This window comes from Otolemur garnettii, unplaced genomic scaffold (assembly GCF_000181295.1).
Source record: "Otolemur garnettii isolate 467f Iridium unplaced genomic scaffold, OtoGar3 scaffold00243, whole genome shotgun sequence".
In the NCBI taxonomy this organism is placed as follows: Eukaryota; Metazoa; Chordata; class Mammalia; order Primates; family Galagidae; genus Otolemur; species Otolemur garnettii.
The window spans coordinates 1,751,600-1,766,590 of NW_003852638.1; the positions used below are offsets into that span (position 1 = coordinate 1,751,600).

General features: G+C 50.7%; 1 protein-coding gene and 1 non-coding gene across 2 annotated transcripts in view; both read left to right on the forward strand.

The window, feature by feature from the left end:
• Positions 1–14,991, forward strand: part of DAPK1 (death associated protein kinase 1) — a 198,820-nt gene that overhangs the window by 166,895 nt on the left and 16,934 nt on the right. Inside the window, exon 19 of the mRNA XM_023508301.1 lies at positions 8,875–9,097. Within this exon, the coding sequence (XP_023364069.1) occupies positions 8,875–9,097 (223 nt within the window). The remainder of the gene's footprint in view (positions 1–8,874; positions 9,098–14,991) is intronic.
• LOC111722378 lies at positions 8,658–8,764 on the forward strand. The gene has a single exon (XR_002771201.1). It is a non-coding gene; the product is annotated as a U6 spliceosomal RNA (small nuclear RNA).

Genomic DNA, 14,991 nt, shown 5'->3' on the forward strand with positions numbered 1-14,991 from the left:
GTCTTGCTTATCACAATGAGTGAGACTTTGGACTAGCATAGCAAAGGAGACCTTTTTATTTATAATAAATAAATAAATAAGGTGAGGAAGGGTGGGAGCCTATTAGTCATGGCGCCAATCAATAATGAACTTTTAAGGCCAGGTACAGTGGCTCACGCCTATAATCTCAGCACTCTGGGACACCGAGACAGGTGGATTGCCTGAGCTCAGGAGTTTGAGAACAGCCTGAATAAGAGAAAGACCCCCATCTCTAAAAAATAGCCGGGCATTGTGGCAGGCGCCTGTAATCCCAGGTACTAGGGAGGCTGAGGTAAGAGGATCACCTGAGCCCAAGAGTTTGAGGTTGCTGTGAGTTATGATGCCATGGCACTCTACCAAGGGTGACAAAGTGAGACTATCTCAAAAAAAAAAAAGAACTTTTACATACACTTTCCTAATTGTTAAATTCCCTTTATTTGAATTAGAGTACCAGCCAAACAAAAAACACAATTTGCAATCTCTGCTTTGGGCTGGATTGTACACCAGGAAGTTCTACGTTTGGGTTGTAGAATCTTAACGTTTATAAACAAAATGTCCAGATAGAAGGGGTGGTGTAAACCGATGACTGACGTAGCATCCATCAACAGTGAAAAGGCAAAGGAAATGTAGTTTTTACACAGGCTTAATGAGCACAAATATTTTTTTCCTGTTAATTATTAGGTTTCCACTTATGCCACTTATAGAAAGAACACTTTGCAAAGGAATGGTGAAGGGCTTCTAAAGAAACAGGCCAGATACCTTTACCAGGTGTCCAGACCTATTTGGTCTGGTGCTTTCAGATTTCCCACATTCCACACAGAAAGCCTAGACCCCACCTGCCCCTGGGGCCTGGCTTGTGTCCCTGGGTATCGGGACTGTGCTCCTCCCAGGTGTTTGCAGCCCTCGCTCATCTGCCACGGGGCTAATGCTTCCCACCACTTGGCACTCAGGAAAATCCAGTGTCCATATTCTTTCTAGGCTTGGAGTGCTGGTTACCAACTGAGAAACTGTCATCAGAGCAGGGACACAAGGGTGCCTGCAGTTAACTCATCTCAAAGCAGAAAATTAGCTGTTAACACCATGACTGGCAACAGTCTAACAGGCTGCTCAGGAGACAGCCTTCCTCTGCAGAAGGATGGGGCATTTGGGGGCTGGGCTGTGTTTTGCTCCCCATCCTGGTCCCTTCTTTTATTCAAAAGTAGATTGCTCTGCTGGGTACAAACCCAGATGTACGCTACCATGACAAGTCTGCAGAAAAGGAAGAAAAGCTCAAAACGATGACCTAAGGGAGGGGGAGCAGCAGCCTGCTAGCGGGGGTTGTGGGGCTGGTGGCCAAAGGTCTCTCTATCTCTGTTTCCCCATGTTCCCCACTACAGAGGTCACTGCCACAGTTAGAAAGAGAAACACAGAACTGATTCTCATGTATTATTCTGAATTCCCTGCAGGCGGGCCCTCGGTGTGTCCTACTCTGGGATCTCCTTTGTTTTCTTCCACCCCTGGGCACCTTTGTTTTTAGCGCCCAGATTTTTAAAAGAGGATTGGAAGGGGGCTATCTCAACATTTAGTATTTTACCATTATCCCATGATTTTTCTCCGAATGAGAGCTCAAGGCAAAGAATAGTCATTTTAATGCCTCTGATTAAAGGACACTGCCACCCTTAGCACCCAGAAACCAGTGGTAAGCCCCCCCCCCCAATCCGGGCTTTACAAAGCAAAATACAGAGTGGTGGGTGAAGGCACAGACTCAGGAGTGAGACGACCTAGGCTCCAGCCCCAGCTCTGCCACAGTCTTGCTGGGAAAATGGCTCCCTGCCTCAGTGTCCGTTTGTCAGAGGGAATGGGTATGGTCCTGCCTCACGTGACTGATGTCCCCAGCACAGTGCCCGCACACAGTTAACACCACTGCTGTTGGAATCTTGCAGACCACTCTTAGAGCTGCTGTGTGGGTGTCTGCCATGGCCATTGTGGCAGGGCTCCCTACAGAGTCATTTGTAATAACAGCCACTGCTGAATCCTGAGTTCCTGGGCCAAGCATTGTAATTTTATAAGATCTGAGGTTTATGGAAGGGAATGGTCCTGCAGGAAGCCCAGACTCCAAGAGCGTGGCAACATGCTAACTAGCACAGAACTGAGATTCCCACCTGATGGACAAATACCTGCTTTCCATGAGCTTTTGGTGGGCACAGGGCAGGTCCACGGATTCCTGCCCAGACAGGACGGTGTCCCTTTCACACGGACCACTTCCCAGAGTATGAGGAGCACCTTCCCGTGGGAAGCCCAGGGTTTCTGTTCCCTTCAGCAGAACCTTCTGGGCTCAGTGTTGGAGGGAGGAGCCCTCGTATTTGTTCACCTTTGTCATCCCTCAAAGGACTTTAGCTTCCTGATGAGCCAGAAAGGGAAGAGTCTCTCATCACACTGTGTCCTTTTCATGTGGGAAAATAAATCCCACATCAATAGCCATTTGGCACCTGGTCCATCAGCACTGGAATTTGGTTATTGGAACTGACAGAACGGCCGCAGTAGCATCCTTGGGGAAGATAGCAGTGAGAATTGTGGCAGGTGCTGCAAGGAGCAGAGAGAGCCTGTGGGGAAGACCTGGAAGTGGATTTATTTGTAAGTGTAACCTGTAGCTCAGTCACCAGGAGGAAGAGAATGTTCACAACCAGAATACAAGGGGGTGGGGAAGGGAAGAGAACCATTCACACTTGAGCATTCTGGAGCCATTTTCCTTTCAATGTCAATATTCTTCCTGATATTTTCCAGGATTTATCACCAGGGTGCTACAAACACTTGGGGTCAGGGGAGGTCTTGTCCTTGGACCCTGGATGTCTAATTTTGTGGCATCTCGTACCTACTCGTATTGTGATAACCAAAAAAATACCTCCACACATTTCCTCACTCCCCCAGGGCTGCTGCCACCCTCTGTAAGACCCACTGCCGATTGATCCAGAACATTCTCATGGGGAGAGGTCTGTTTCTGGGACAGCCGGGGGCGGTGGCCCTAAATTGCCTGCCATTTTATTTGGTTTCCAAATGGGCCAAATTAGCAAAAGAAACGTTTCCTGTGTTCTCAGCTCTCATCATTTGACATTGCCTCAGCATGTATTTTTAAACTACATTTGCTAGGGAAGCAATGGGGATTCGGCTCTGGAAATAGAACCAAAGTCATCTCGTCTTCCTGCACCACTGGAAAACAGGGAGGGGAGAAGGTCCGGCTATTGCGACTTCTAGTCAGTGCAGGGGCCTGACCCATGGGAGATGAGACCTTACAACCCATGCATTCCAGGGGCCCAGGTGAATTCCCCTTCTGGGAGGGGCAGGGCTGAGGGTGGCAGAGGCCAGAGCCAACGCCTCTGGAACAGCTTCTGGAACTGTTTGTACAAGTATCTTCCCAAATCTGTAGCATCCTTTGAGAGGGGCTGGTATCCTGAAATTATCCGGGGTGGGATCATGTACACCACAGGAATGGGCAAATACTGCAGATCTCCCCACACACACTAGAGGTAGTTGACCTGCTTATCATTGCTTTAGGGGTCTCTGAAAGCCCCTACAGCTCCAGTCTGGCTGTAGGTACCACATTACAAAAGGAGGTCATGCTGTCTACTCTGTCCTGTGCTCAGTCCCACCAATAAAACAAAGCCCAGTGCCACCCTCTAAACCTGCCCCAGGATTGTGTTGTTGCTAAGCCAAACTCATGGAGAGACGCTTGTTATGACACCCAGGGAAGGGAAGGGGACTGCGTCTAGATTTTGCATCAGCATTCCTGTTTACTACCTCTACTACTACAAGTCCCATTCTTGTCTGATTTTAATAATTTTAGGGGATTTAGGGAGTTGCTTTATTTTTATTTTGTTCCATCATCCTTCTGATCATATCTTTGATGACCTGATATTAAAAATAGTTTGCTTCTCCTAAGCCTAAGACTAGACAACGAAGAAAGGTGCCCAGAAATATTTTGGAAAACAGGAAAAATTGGAGAGTTTGCATGCAATGAAATATCTATCCCAAGTAAACTGCATTTGCATAATCTAGAGTTGCTGCTCCCTTCCATGCAGGGGTCTAACTGTGTCCTGCCTCATGTGCTCTTCTCTGGCCTTCCCAGACTGTGATGGTTTTCCCCATCCACCAACTGATGTTTAGTTACCTTTTCTGAAGAGAAAGTGAAAGCTCAATTGCCAGGGGAAAATAGGTGCTAGAAGAAAGGAAACTAGAAACCAAAAGAGTCACCAGGACTCCAAAGAGCAGAGCAGTGATTGAATAATGTTCGTTCATGCATTAAAAAGATATCCACAGTGTCTAGTGAATGCCAAAAGCTATTCCAGGCAATGGATAGTCTATAGTGAGCAGAATTGTTAAGACCCAGGCAGGAAGCAAATAAGGAAAATGCCAGGTTGTGTAAGTCAGTTCAGTGGGTGGCAAATAATGTCCTATAAGCCACAGCTTTCCACCACTTGATTTTGTAAATAAAGTTTTATTGGCACATAGCCATGCCCCTTCATTCACTCTTGTCTGTGGTGTGCATACATGGCAGACTTGAATAGTTGTCACAGAGACCATCTGACCCTTCACAGAAGAATTTGCTGCCCCTGCAGTAGGTGCCATGCAAGGTATTAAAATAAGATGATATGAGATAGAGTGATTGCAGGGAGGCTCCTTTCAACTGGCTCATTAGGGAAGATGCTCTAATGTGACATGTGAAACAAGACCTAAAGGGCAAGGGGAGAGATCCAGCCCAATGCCAGAGAGGAGGAAGGCAGGAGGAATAGTCACTGCAAAGGGCCCCAGGCAGTGAAGAGTTGGATGTGTTCAAACAAAAAAAGAGGGAGTAACTGGGCTGAGGCTACAGCCTAGGCCTGGGAGTCCAGGCAGAGGAGGACAGTGCATGTGACCCAAGAGGCAGCGTAGCTTTATAAATTTGGGTGAGGATATTGGTGCTGGGCCCAGTGTGTGAAACTTGTAGGTGAGACATCTGACTTAGATTTCCAGAATTCCCCCTGCTGCTCAGACTTGGACTATCAAGGTCAGGAGGAGCACAGAGACCTGATAAAAGATGACTTGGTGGCACTCAGGTGAGAAATGATGGCCCTGGGGCTGGAGTTGTCAGGCTGTGTTACTTGAGCAAGAATGCAAACTGAGCCTCACATTCCTATGTGAATATTTAGAGTATGTTATTAGAGCTACACCAGGTGAATATAGTGTGTCCTCCAGATACACCTCTGGAAGGTTCTGGTGTGGAATTCTGTACTCCTTGGAGTTTGATGCTGCTTCTACCTCTTCTTCTCAACCTGGTGTCCCCCTATACTATGGAAGGTCTTATCCCCGGGATACTGTAGGCCTCCTGTATGTGATCCAGACACACCCCAAACCTAGAGGCATGTACATTGGAGAACATTTCAAGACATGAGCCAAATTTATGTAGCATAGAAGTCCCACCTCTCCACTCCCCAGGGGTGGTGGCTGGGGAGCAGCCACAGTCTCCTCTGGCCCAGCCAGTGAGGGCCTCACCAGCCTGGGTATTCTGGCCAGTCTTGCAGCTTTTGTTATCTGTGCAGTGTGGAAGGACTGGTGCTCCCTCCAAATAAACCAGCACTCACACCACCTTGTAGCACCACCCTCGGGCCCTTCCTCTGACCACAGGCTGTTGAGAGCTGCCTTAACCAGGGGCAGCCTCTGAGCCTCAGAAGTCATCCCTGCTCCGCCACCTGGTGGCCAGAAGTGAAAGCGCACCTTCCACCCAAGAGGGAGACCCTCCAGAAACTTCCATGTGGGATAGCTGTGTCACATGGTATGTGTTTGAATTTTCCAAGGCTCTGAGATGTTATCCTGCAGGATGAGGTGAGATTTCCTTAGAAAGGTCAGGACCAAAGGATATTTTGCTATTCTTTGTCTTTCAAGAAGATGGTAAAATCTGTCAGTCTGGATGAAACAGCAGTTCCCTGACTTCTCTTCCCCAAAACACAGTGAAGGGTGAGTGGGTCTGTCTTAGCCATGGCCAGCAGCTTCTTGCACAGCAGAAAAGGAGCGCCAGGGCGGTGTGATTCCCTCCGTGGTGACCTTTTGCACCAGAGGGTGCCCCAACTGGGAAGTGTCTTGCCAGTGGGATGCACTGTCACTCCAGCACTCAGCTGTGGCTCTGCCTTCAGTGTGCACGTCCCTGTTCCTCCCTGTGACCCTGCTTCTGAGGAGCCCCCACTGCCCTGTCAGTGGCCAGCAATGGTAGGAAGAAGACCCAGTGGTGAGTTCTGGATTTGCTCTGTGGCCTTGGGCAAGTACCTTGGCCTCCTGAGCTGTAGTTTCCTGATGTGAGAGGGAGGAGGAGGATGCTAACCGCAGAGGTTTCTTGGAGGTGTCTGTGAGGACTGTGAGTGCAAGCACAGCGTGAGCTGTAAGCCTCCAGGCAGGTGGGAGCCACTGCTGCAGACAGGAAGTGCATCTTGTCAACCCCTCCCGGCCGCCTCTGCCTTCTCCCTCCATTTCTTGCGCTGGCCCAGGACACAGGCAAACAGTTTGCCAGTGGCTTCTGCCCAGCACTGTCTTTCATAGAATTCCCAGGAGTGAACCAGGTTGTCAGGGGCTTGAGGTCAGAAGAAGAAGCCAAAGTAAGGACAATTTCATGTCCTATAGAGCATAGTCCATAGCCTTGGCTGCCAAATCTGGATGCCTCAGAATTTTACCAGATGGCTTTTTAATGTACTTTTTACCCTCCTTGGTTAGAATTCACAGATAGAAACACCCCCACACAGATAATTTTGAAAGGTCAGTGGAAAGCCCTCAGTGAAATGTGACACAGACCTGGAAGGAACATGTGCACAGTACACTACACTCTGTGCCCTTGTGCTGCATGTGCTGGGACACAGGGCAGGAGGTGACCAGGGAACTTGCCAGGTCCCTGCTTCCCCCACAGGATCGCTGATGCAATTTCTACAGATGCCCACAGACCTTGGAGGGTCCCAATGGCAGCTCAAAGGCCAAAGCAACATGCTTATGACATTTTCAGAAATCTGGAACAGTGCTCAGGAAAGACACAAACCTAACACATATTTATCCATCAATTAATAAAACAGTGGCATGCTTACATAACTCCATATGTATTAAACAGTGTCTCCTCCATCCCCCAAACCCTCCAAGTTGTGTCTAAAATGTAGCGGTCTTTACTTTGGGTGACTGTAAACAGATTTTTCTCCTACCTAAATGCTTAGCAGATTATCAGAAGTAAGAGAATCTTCTCAGAAAGGGACATTTGTGTGCACCTTATGTGGACACCTGACATGCAGCCCCAGCAGGGCATCCAACACTGAGGAACTAAAAATGTCATCACAGGTTTCCATTGTGCCTGTTAGGGGCCAGTGTCACCCCTGTTGAGACAGTCTGGGCTCAGATTAAAAATCAAAAATGGGGGGAGAAAATTGGATCCTTTAGGAGAGCCACATGAGTTTGTAGCAGCACAGTTATAAATGGTGGCTCAGCCTGGGGAATCAACAGCAAAGGAGCACCTGCCGGGACTTAGAGCTGCCAGGAAAGGTCTGGCCAGGAGTGAGATCACACTGAGACGCCCTTCATGGGTCCCTCTGGGTTAAGTCATTTATACAGTTCCAGCCACACATGGGACACCACCTCTACCCTGGAGTGGCTCTTGATCTAGAAGGGCAGAGCATGACATAATTACAAAGTCATGTGGGTCACCACAAAAAGCCATACATGGCCTGAGCTGCCTGGAAGGAAGCTTCTAGGAGGACATGACAGGTAGAATAGGCACAGGAGCAGAAGGAAAGCTCCTGGGTAGGGGTGAAGGGAGAAGCCTCAGGCTGCAGCTGATGGCTACAAGTGGGACCTTGTTAGGGAGCAGGGCAGGCTGGTGGGAAGAAGGGCACCAGGATGGCACAAGCAGTGCATCAGCACGTGGACCTTGAGTAGATTCTAAGTGGTGCACTGAGCATCTTGCTGACACCAACCCTGTAGAAGCCCTTGGGTGTTAGTGGGTGGATGTTTTCACCTGTGTGTACCTCCCCAAGGCTTTGATCAGGGCTGAGTCTCCATCTCTCATCCTCAGCACCGTGCTTAGCACAAGGGATGGCCTCTGTAAATGTGAATCGTGAAGTATCCTGTGTTGGGGGCCTCCTGCTTCTCCCCATGGAACTGAGAAAGAAGAAAGTGACAAGGACAAGATGTCCCCTTCCTCTCTCCCATCCTCTTTTACCATCACAGCCCTAAAGGAACCAGACCCCTGCACACAGAGGGGAACAGGCGCCCCAGCTGGTCAAGCAGGGCAGATCCAATCTCCTGCTTACACTGAAGCTTCACACTGGTTCCACCCAATTTGCTGGGCGTCAGACCTCGATGAAAACAGACAAATCCATGTAGACTGAGCAGACCCTCTGGTGCCAGACCTGAGCAGGGGGAGAAGCGGGGTGATAGCAAGTGCTCACTACTAGGTGCTGAGCTCCCTCTTGGGGGGACACAGATGCTCTGGAACCAGACAGCAGTGCTGGAGAAACAAAAGGAAATGTACAACCTACCCCTGATTTGCACACCTGAAAGCGGTGACTTTGATGGTAGGTGAATTTTATCTGAATTTAAAAAAGAAATTCAGTGGAAACAAAACAAAACACATCTGCAACATGGATAAAAATTGGAGAAGACTGCTCGCTTCGGCAGCACATGTACTAAAATAGGAACAATACAGAGAAGATTAGCATGGCCCCTGCACAAGGATGACTCCCAAATTTGTGAAGCGTTCCATATTTTTATAAAAGTGCACACCTTAAAAAAAAAAATTGGAGAAGGGACATTAGGAACCTTGAGAATCATGATTTGAGTCTTTCTGTGACAAAGCAGCTCTTTTTCTCCCCTGTTCAGGATACACACCGAGGACTCTTCGTCCAGCAGCTCCGGCCCACACAGAACCTGCAGCCCAGGATCAAGCTCAAGCTGTTCGGCCACTCAGGGGCCGGGAAGACCACCCTGGTGGAGTCGCTCAAGTGCGGGCTGCTGAGGAGCTTCTTCCGGAGGCGCCGGCCCAGACCCTCCTCCAGCAGCTCTAGCAGGTTCCCGCCCTCACCCCTGGCCACTAAGCCTACAGGTAGGAGGCCCCTCAGGGCCCCTGTCCCTCCCTAGGCAGTGACTGCACTGCCATGTCATGGAGAGATGGTTGTTTTCTGTGGCTTGACCTGGTGACTTTGGTAGCTTTCAAGCGTGCGCCTGGCTGGCTGGTGGCCTTACATGAGCCCCTCTTGTCCAGTGATGGCAAACTGCCCTGATAATAGCAGAACAAGGGCCTCACAGAAGTCACAGCCACAGAAACTGAGGCCCATCATCCAATTGTACACGTGGCCCTCCTCAGGGCTCTGCCCTTGGAGACAGAAGACACAGACAACACGGGCCCAAGCATGGCACAGACCAGGTGGGGCCAGGGGACCTCACCCCTCATGCTTCTTCCTGGAGGGCTGCGGGGACACCCGGTGTTGTGAGGACCTGGAGCAGCAAAGTCAGATCCCCAGAGAGCCCCGTTCCTGCTCAGGTCAAACTCGGGTAGCGGTTTCCATGTCTGTCGGTCTGGTCACAGAGACCCTCCTTGGGAAGCTGTGCCATCTCCTTGATCTTCCACAGACAAGGTTACGGATTCACAGCGGGGCTGGCAGGACTCACTCCCAGCACTGCAGGGCTGCCTGTCTTCCCAGGGAGGGGCACAAGTGGGGAGCAGGAGAAGACAGAGCCCTCATGGCCATGGTTGCTCCTGAACCCTCTTTGGAAGGAATTGATTGTTTGGGAGATAAGACTAGAGGCCTTGGTAGAGTTTCCCACACAATGTCAATTTGGGCTGTGTGCCTCGGATTCATACAAAAGAAAATGGGTCTGTCCCTTGGTGGAACACCAATGTGGTAAAGTCGGCTTTGGTGACTTCCTTCCTCAGTGAGGGAGGAGGTCTGAGGAGCATCTGTAGCCAGGGGACAGTGAGATTTACACACCCTCTTCCATGTCCTTTCTCTGAACACAGTAGTAGAATTGAAACGTAGGGAGGCGAGAATAACTAGAAAGGATTTACAATTCATGTGATGCAATATGGCCGGGACGTATGCTAATAATCACTGCGCCCCAACTGTGCCAGGAACTGGGCAGAATAAAGTGCATGTGACTCCTCAGTCAAGCCACACCGCAGCCTTCCAGGGAGTTTCTACCACTGTTTTACTGCAGCCCTGAGGGGTCAGCTGGCTGCCCTGAGTCACACAGCCTGCGAGTCACAGTGTCTGGTGCCTGAGCCAGTGCTTACTAGTGGCACACTGGGAAGATTATTTACATGTACACGAGTCTATTTTCCACTATAATTTGGTTCTTGAGAGTGTAGTATGGGCTCCCCCTTCCCTGAAGGCGCTCATTTTCCAGATTTGATGATCAAGGTCCTCCTCTGTGGGTGTCCAGGGTGGTGTCACCTTCTAGCTCTGCTCCTCTTGCAGTTCCTGCTGTCACCCCTAGAGGGAGGCAACTCCCTTCTGCTGTGGGGTAAGGTCCCTGCACTGTGAATAGTGTGAGGAGGGGTGTGTGTGTGTGTGTGTGTGTGTGTGTGTGTGTGATGAAGGTGTCACTGACCGGGATTTTTGTGAGGCCTATGCAGGTGTGAAGGTCATGCCCCTGGCATGTGAGGTCCCAGGAGGGAGAGATTTCGCCTGCTGCTCCGCCCTCAGCCTCAGAACTGCGCTCTCCACTGTCTCCCTCTGGTCAGCTTTCCATGTCTAGTCTTTGACGCAACTTGGGGTGGCCGCTTTGTCCACTTGCCCCACCAGGTGGACAGTGACCTCACCAGTGCTTAGAGAGAAGTGGGACCTGGGAGCTATGACAGAAGACCTTTGCGGGGGGGTACTAGAGAAGCCCCCAGCTGCCCTCAGCATGTGTCCTTGGGGGTCTGATGAGGAGGCTGCTCCCCTGATCCTTGGCCCCCGTAGTCAGAGCAGCTTCCCCAGTCCCTTGGCCGTTTCTAATTCAAGCCACCTGGCCAGGGGCACTGGGCTCCTGCTACTGTGTGGTTGGGAGGGTGGACACTGCTCTTTCTTTAGTCCCCACCATTTGGTGCTTTAGAACCGTCTGGTGTCCTGTCATCTCAGGGGCTGCTGGCTGTGACTACTAGGGGGAAGTGAAGGGAAAGACTGTCCCATATGTGTCCCCTGTTCCTCAGAGCAAGTGTCTTTGTGGTCTCAGGAAGCACAGCTCTGAGAAAGTCCTCTGGGGAATTGCAAGTCTTAAAAGAGTGACAGTACCAGAAAGACACAAGACAAGGCAAAGGTGACCCTAAAAGGTGGTCCAGTTTGTAAGGTTGATGCTCCTTGGGGACACAAAAACAAAAGGCTTGTGTGTGGAAACCTCTTTAGAAGTAAGACCCTGCGGGAAGGACCCCATGGCATTAGCAAGGCTCATGTTGATCTGCGACCCAGGTGCTGCCACCATCCTCTCAGGTGATTCTCAGGACTCTGTGAGGTCTTGTCATGAGCCCATTTCAGAGGAAAGTGACCCAAGCTCAGAGACATGTGGTGTGTCTGTCCAGGCAAAGTGGAGGGACCCCACCCAACAAGCAGGATGAGGATGAAGTGGGGGGGAAGTGGTTGAGTTGGTTGCCCTCACTTAAAATCCAGAGATCTCACCTAAAAACTAGGATATTCAGAGTCTTAGGAAAAATTGGAAGCTTTGGCCACACGAATCTAATTCTCCTTCCTGCATGGTTAGTGGGGAGGAGGGCAGCTGTCCCACTTAAAGGAACACAGGTCTTGCCTTTCACAAGCAGAACTGCTCCAGGACACGAACATTTAGTCTGTTACTGTGATGACATTTCAAACCAGTGGAGAAAGGACAGTCCAGTGGAGCAGGAATGTGCTGGGAGTGTGTGACTCCGGGTAGGTCACCGCTAGTTAATGTCAGAGTGGAATTTAGTCCCAGATGGCTTCAGAGAGACTGACAAGGACAGAGGAGTTGGGATCCCGACTGAGGCCCATGTGGGACGAGCCCCTCCTGGTGGGTGCACCTGCAGCCTCACGTCTGAGGGGGCCCCTGTCAGGAGGCTCAGCTCAGGAGCTGGACCTGGAGATGGTTAGGGCAGAGAAGATACCCCCAACCCTGACTAAACAGGTCACCAGTTACTTGTTGGCCTCTGAACTTGGGTGTCAGCACCAAGCAGCACCCTGGAAAAGCAGAGTCCAGCATAGATGTAAGGCACTGTGCAGGCAGCCTGGGGAGGACGGGCTCTCACAGTGCAGAATGGCTTTGTTGAACAACCAGGAAGGCCACCCTGAGCATGGGCCTCCCAGAAAGGGACCTGGTTCTCAAAGCAGCTTCATTATCCCTCACAGTGGCACTACTCCTGCCCAACAGGCCATGCTCTCCTCTCTCCCAGGCCAGGGCCTAGAAACCTATAACCTCTCTAGATTTGTCAGGCCCTTTTCCTTTCACAGGGAAATGTCCATCAGACAGCAGAAGTTTGCATGCTTTCAGAATTATGGCCCTTTGCCATCATCATTCTCTTGAGAACACTGGAGGCAAAGGCTGAGCTTGAGCCAGGAGACAGAACAGGAAGTCTGCCCTCCTGGTGGGCAGATGCATCTGCCCTGTTTCCAGCAGCTCACAGCAGGACCAGCTCCCTCTGTTGGCCGATCAGCCCGGGCTTCCTTAGATGATCAGGGGAGCTTGAGAGGAGAGTGGCGGCAGGGCAGCTGCAGGATTGGGGCTGACACATCTCAGAGCCCCTAGCCAGGCATTTGGGCTGGTAGTGACCTCTAGTGAGCCTCACACCACCATTGTCTAGCTGACACATGCGTCACTCAGCCTTGTGGGCAGTAAGGGTTGTGCCTGTGGAGTGTGCCCCACAGAAGGAAGGGCAACATTTGAGGTCACAGGAGGAGTGAAGAATAGGAAGGGCACCTGAAGGGACCTCCTGACTCCCCCAGAACAGCCTGTGGGCAGGGCCCTCTGTACCCGCAGGCAGTAGTCAGCAGAGAGAAAGGTTTCCTTCTGGGGTTTCAGCATTTTTCATGAAATTGTTCCTTTAGTAATACCAAGTATTAACCTTGTCCTGACCTTTTATCCTCCCAATAAGAACTGTCACTGAGGAGGAATGACTGCAAATTACCAAATAGTGTCTGCTCCCCTCAGCAAGCCCCTGGCCATGTGGTTGGCCGTGACGGGTAGTCATCCAGACCCAGGTTCCTGGTCATCCAGATCCAGGTACATGGACAAACCCATTCCTGTGAAACCCACAGATTTGTCAGACTTGGACTGCGACATGCAGAGAAATACACTAAAATACCTGCTGTGTTGACCACCAGGGTTGGGGAAGCTGAGGCCTTTGGGCCACATGCGACCTTCTGGATCCTTGAGCGCAGAGCATGGATTGAATACAGATTTTACAGAACCAATCCCTTTTTGTCTGTTTTCTTCTTACCTTTCTGTTTGCCAGCTTTTCTGACTGTATAATCCGAGGGGTGTGTGTGTGTGTTTGAAGACTAACTCTTCCGATCTCATTGCCCCTCCTCTCCCTGTAACCAGCCGTGCCTTTGGGTCTGCTTTTTCCTTCCCCTCCTCTCCTTTGGATGTGCCCATTGTCCCAGAGTTCAGTCTTACAGGTTCGGTTTTAAGTACAGGATTACCTTTGTGTTTGGAGCACTAATTTTAAACGTCAGATTGCCCAAGTGAAATGTCGCTTCCTTAGTGCCTTACAGTGTCTGTGGAGTGCATTGTGAACCAGTGGTCTTTGTGGTACCATTCAGCACCTTGACCCTCTTCCATAGTGCATTCGCTCATAAATATGTGCCGAGCACCCACCTGGAGCCAGGCCCCGAGACAGACAGATAACTCTGCCTACACCTCGCAGGCGGCAGAGAAGGAGTGGGAGGCTGATAGGCCAAGTGAGCAACTGGGAGGGTGAGGACACCCTGGTGCTGTGCTGGGCAAGCACAGTCTCTATTCTCTCACCAGGAGAACCAGGCTTTGCTGTTCAGCTAACCACCCCCCTCGCATGTTCCACCATTATTTACATAATATTCCCTTTGACTGGCTCCCCTCTTCTTATTTACTAAAATACTTTGGTTTGAAAATGGAACACTTAAAATCCTTAGCCTAAAGAGAAAACCAGTACCCCTGCCATAGTAAAAATAAATACAATGAACACAAACCATGTGATTACAGTCTGACTGCATGCTGACGGCCAGGCCCTGTTATTAAAAGGGAAGATGAGCAAGTATTGGGGAGATGCTAAAATCTTAAGGCTGCAAACTGAGACTTGCTGCTAGAGTATCTGAAAGGCCTTCTAGGGAACTTTAAAATGGAAAACTTCTGTGTGACTCAGCATTATTTACTGGCATGGCCTACTACTGTCTAAAATCACTTTGCATCCAACATAAAACAATCCCGTGTGTTAGAGAGAGAAGCTGCCCAGCGGGAGCTAGAGGCATGAAGAGGCACAGATGCTGTCAGAGAAGCAGGAAGCCCCAGAAGGGAGGAAATCCTGGCCCTTCTCTCCTCCGACCCTCTCCAGCACCTCCCCTTGGCTGGCCCTAGGCAGAGACCAAATGGCAAGCAAGCCAGGAGATGCAGGCCCTATGGCCAACCTGTCAGGGCGCAGAGCAGGGCAGATAAGATAAGGGTCCTGGGTTGGGAAGGGAAATGCCACCGCCTCCCTGGGAATCCCTGTGCCCAGCACACTTGCGGGCACACACAACCCAGCCTGAAGCCAGAGTGCAGTGGGGACAGCCAGGCGGGAGGGAGAGCCAGGCCACTGCCCGGCACAAGGGCTCACTTGCTTCCTTTCCGACCCGCAGTCTCTGTGAGCATCAACAACCTGTACCCGGGCTGTGAGAACGTGAGCGTGCGCAGCCGCAGCATGATGTTCGAGCCCGGCCTCACCAAAGGGATGCTGGAGGTGTTTGTGGCCCCATCCCACCACCCGCACTGCTCGGCCGACGACCAGTCCACCAAGGCCATCGACATCCAGAACGC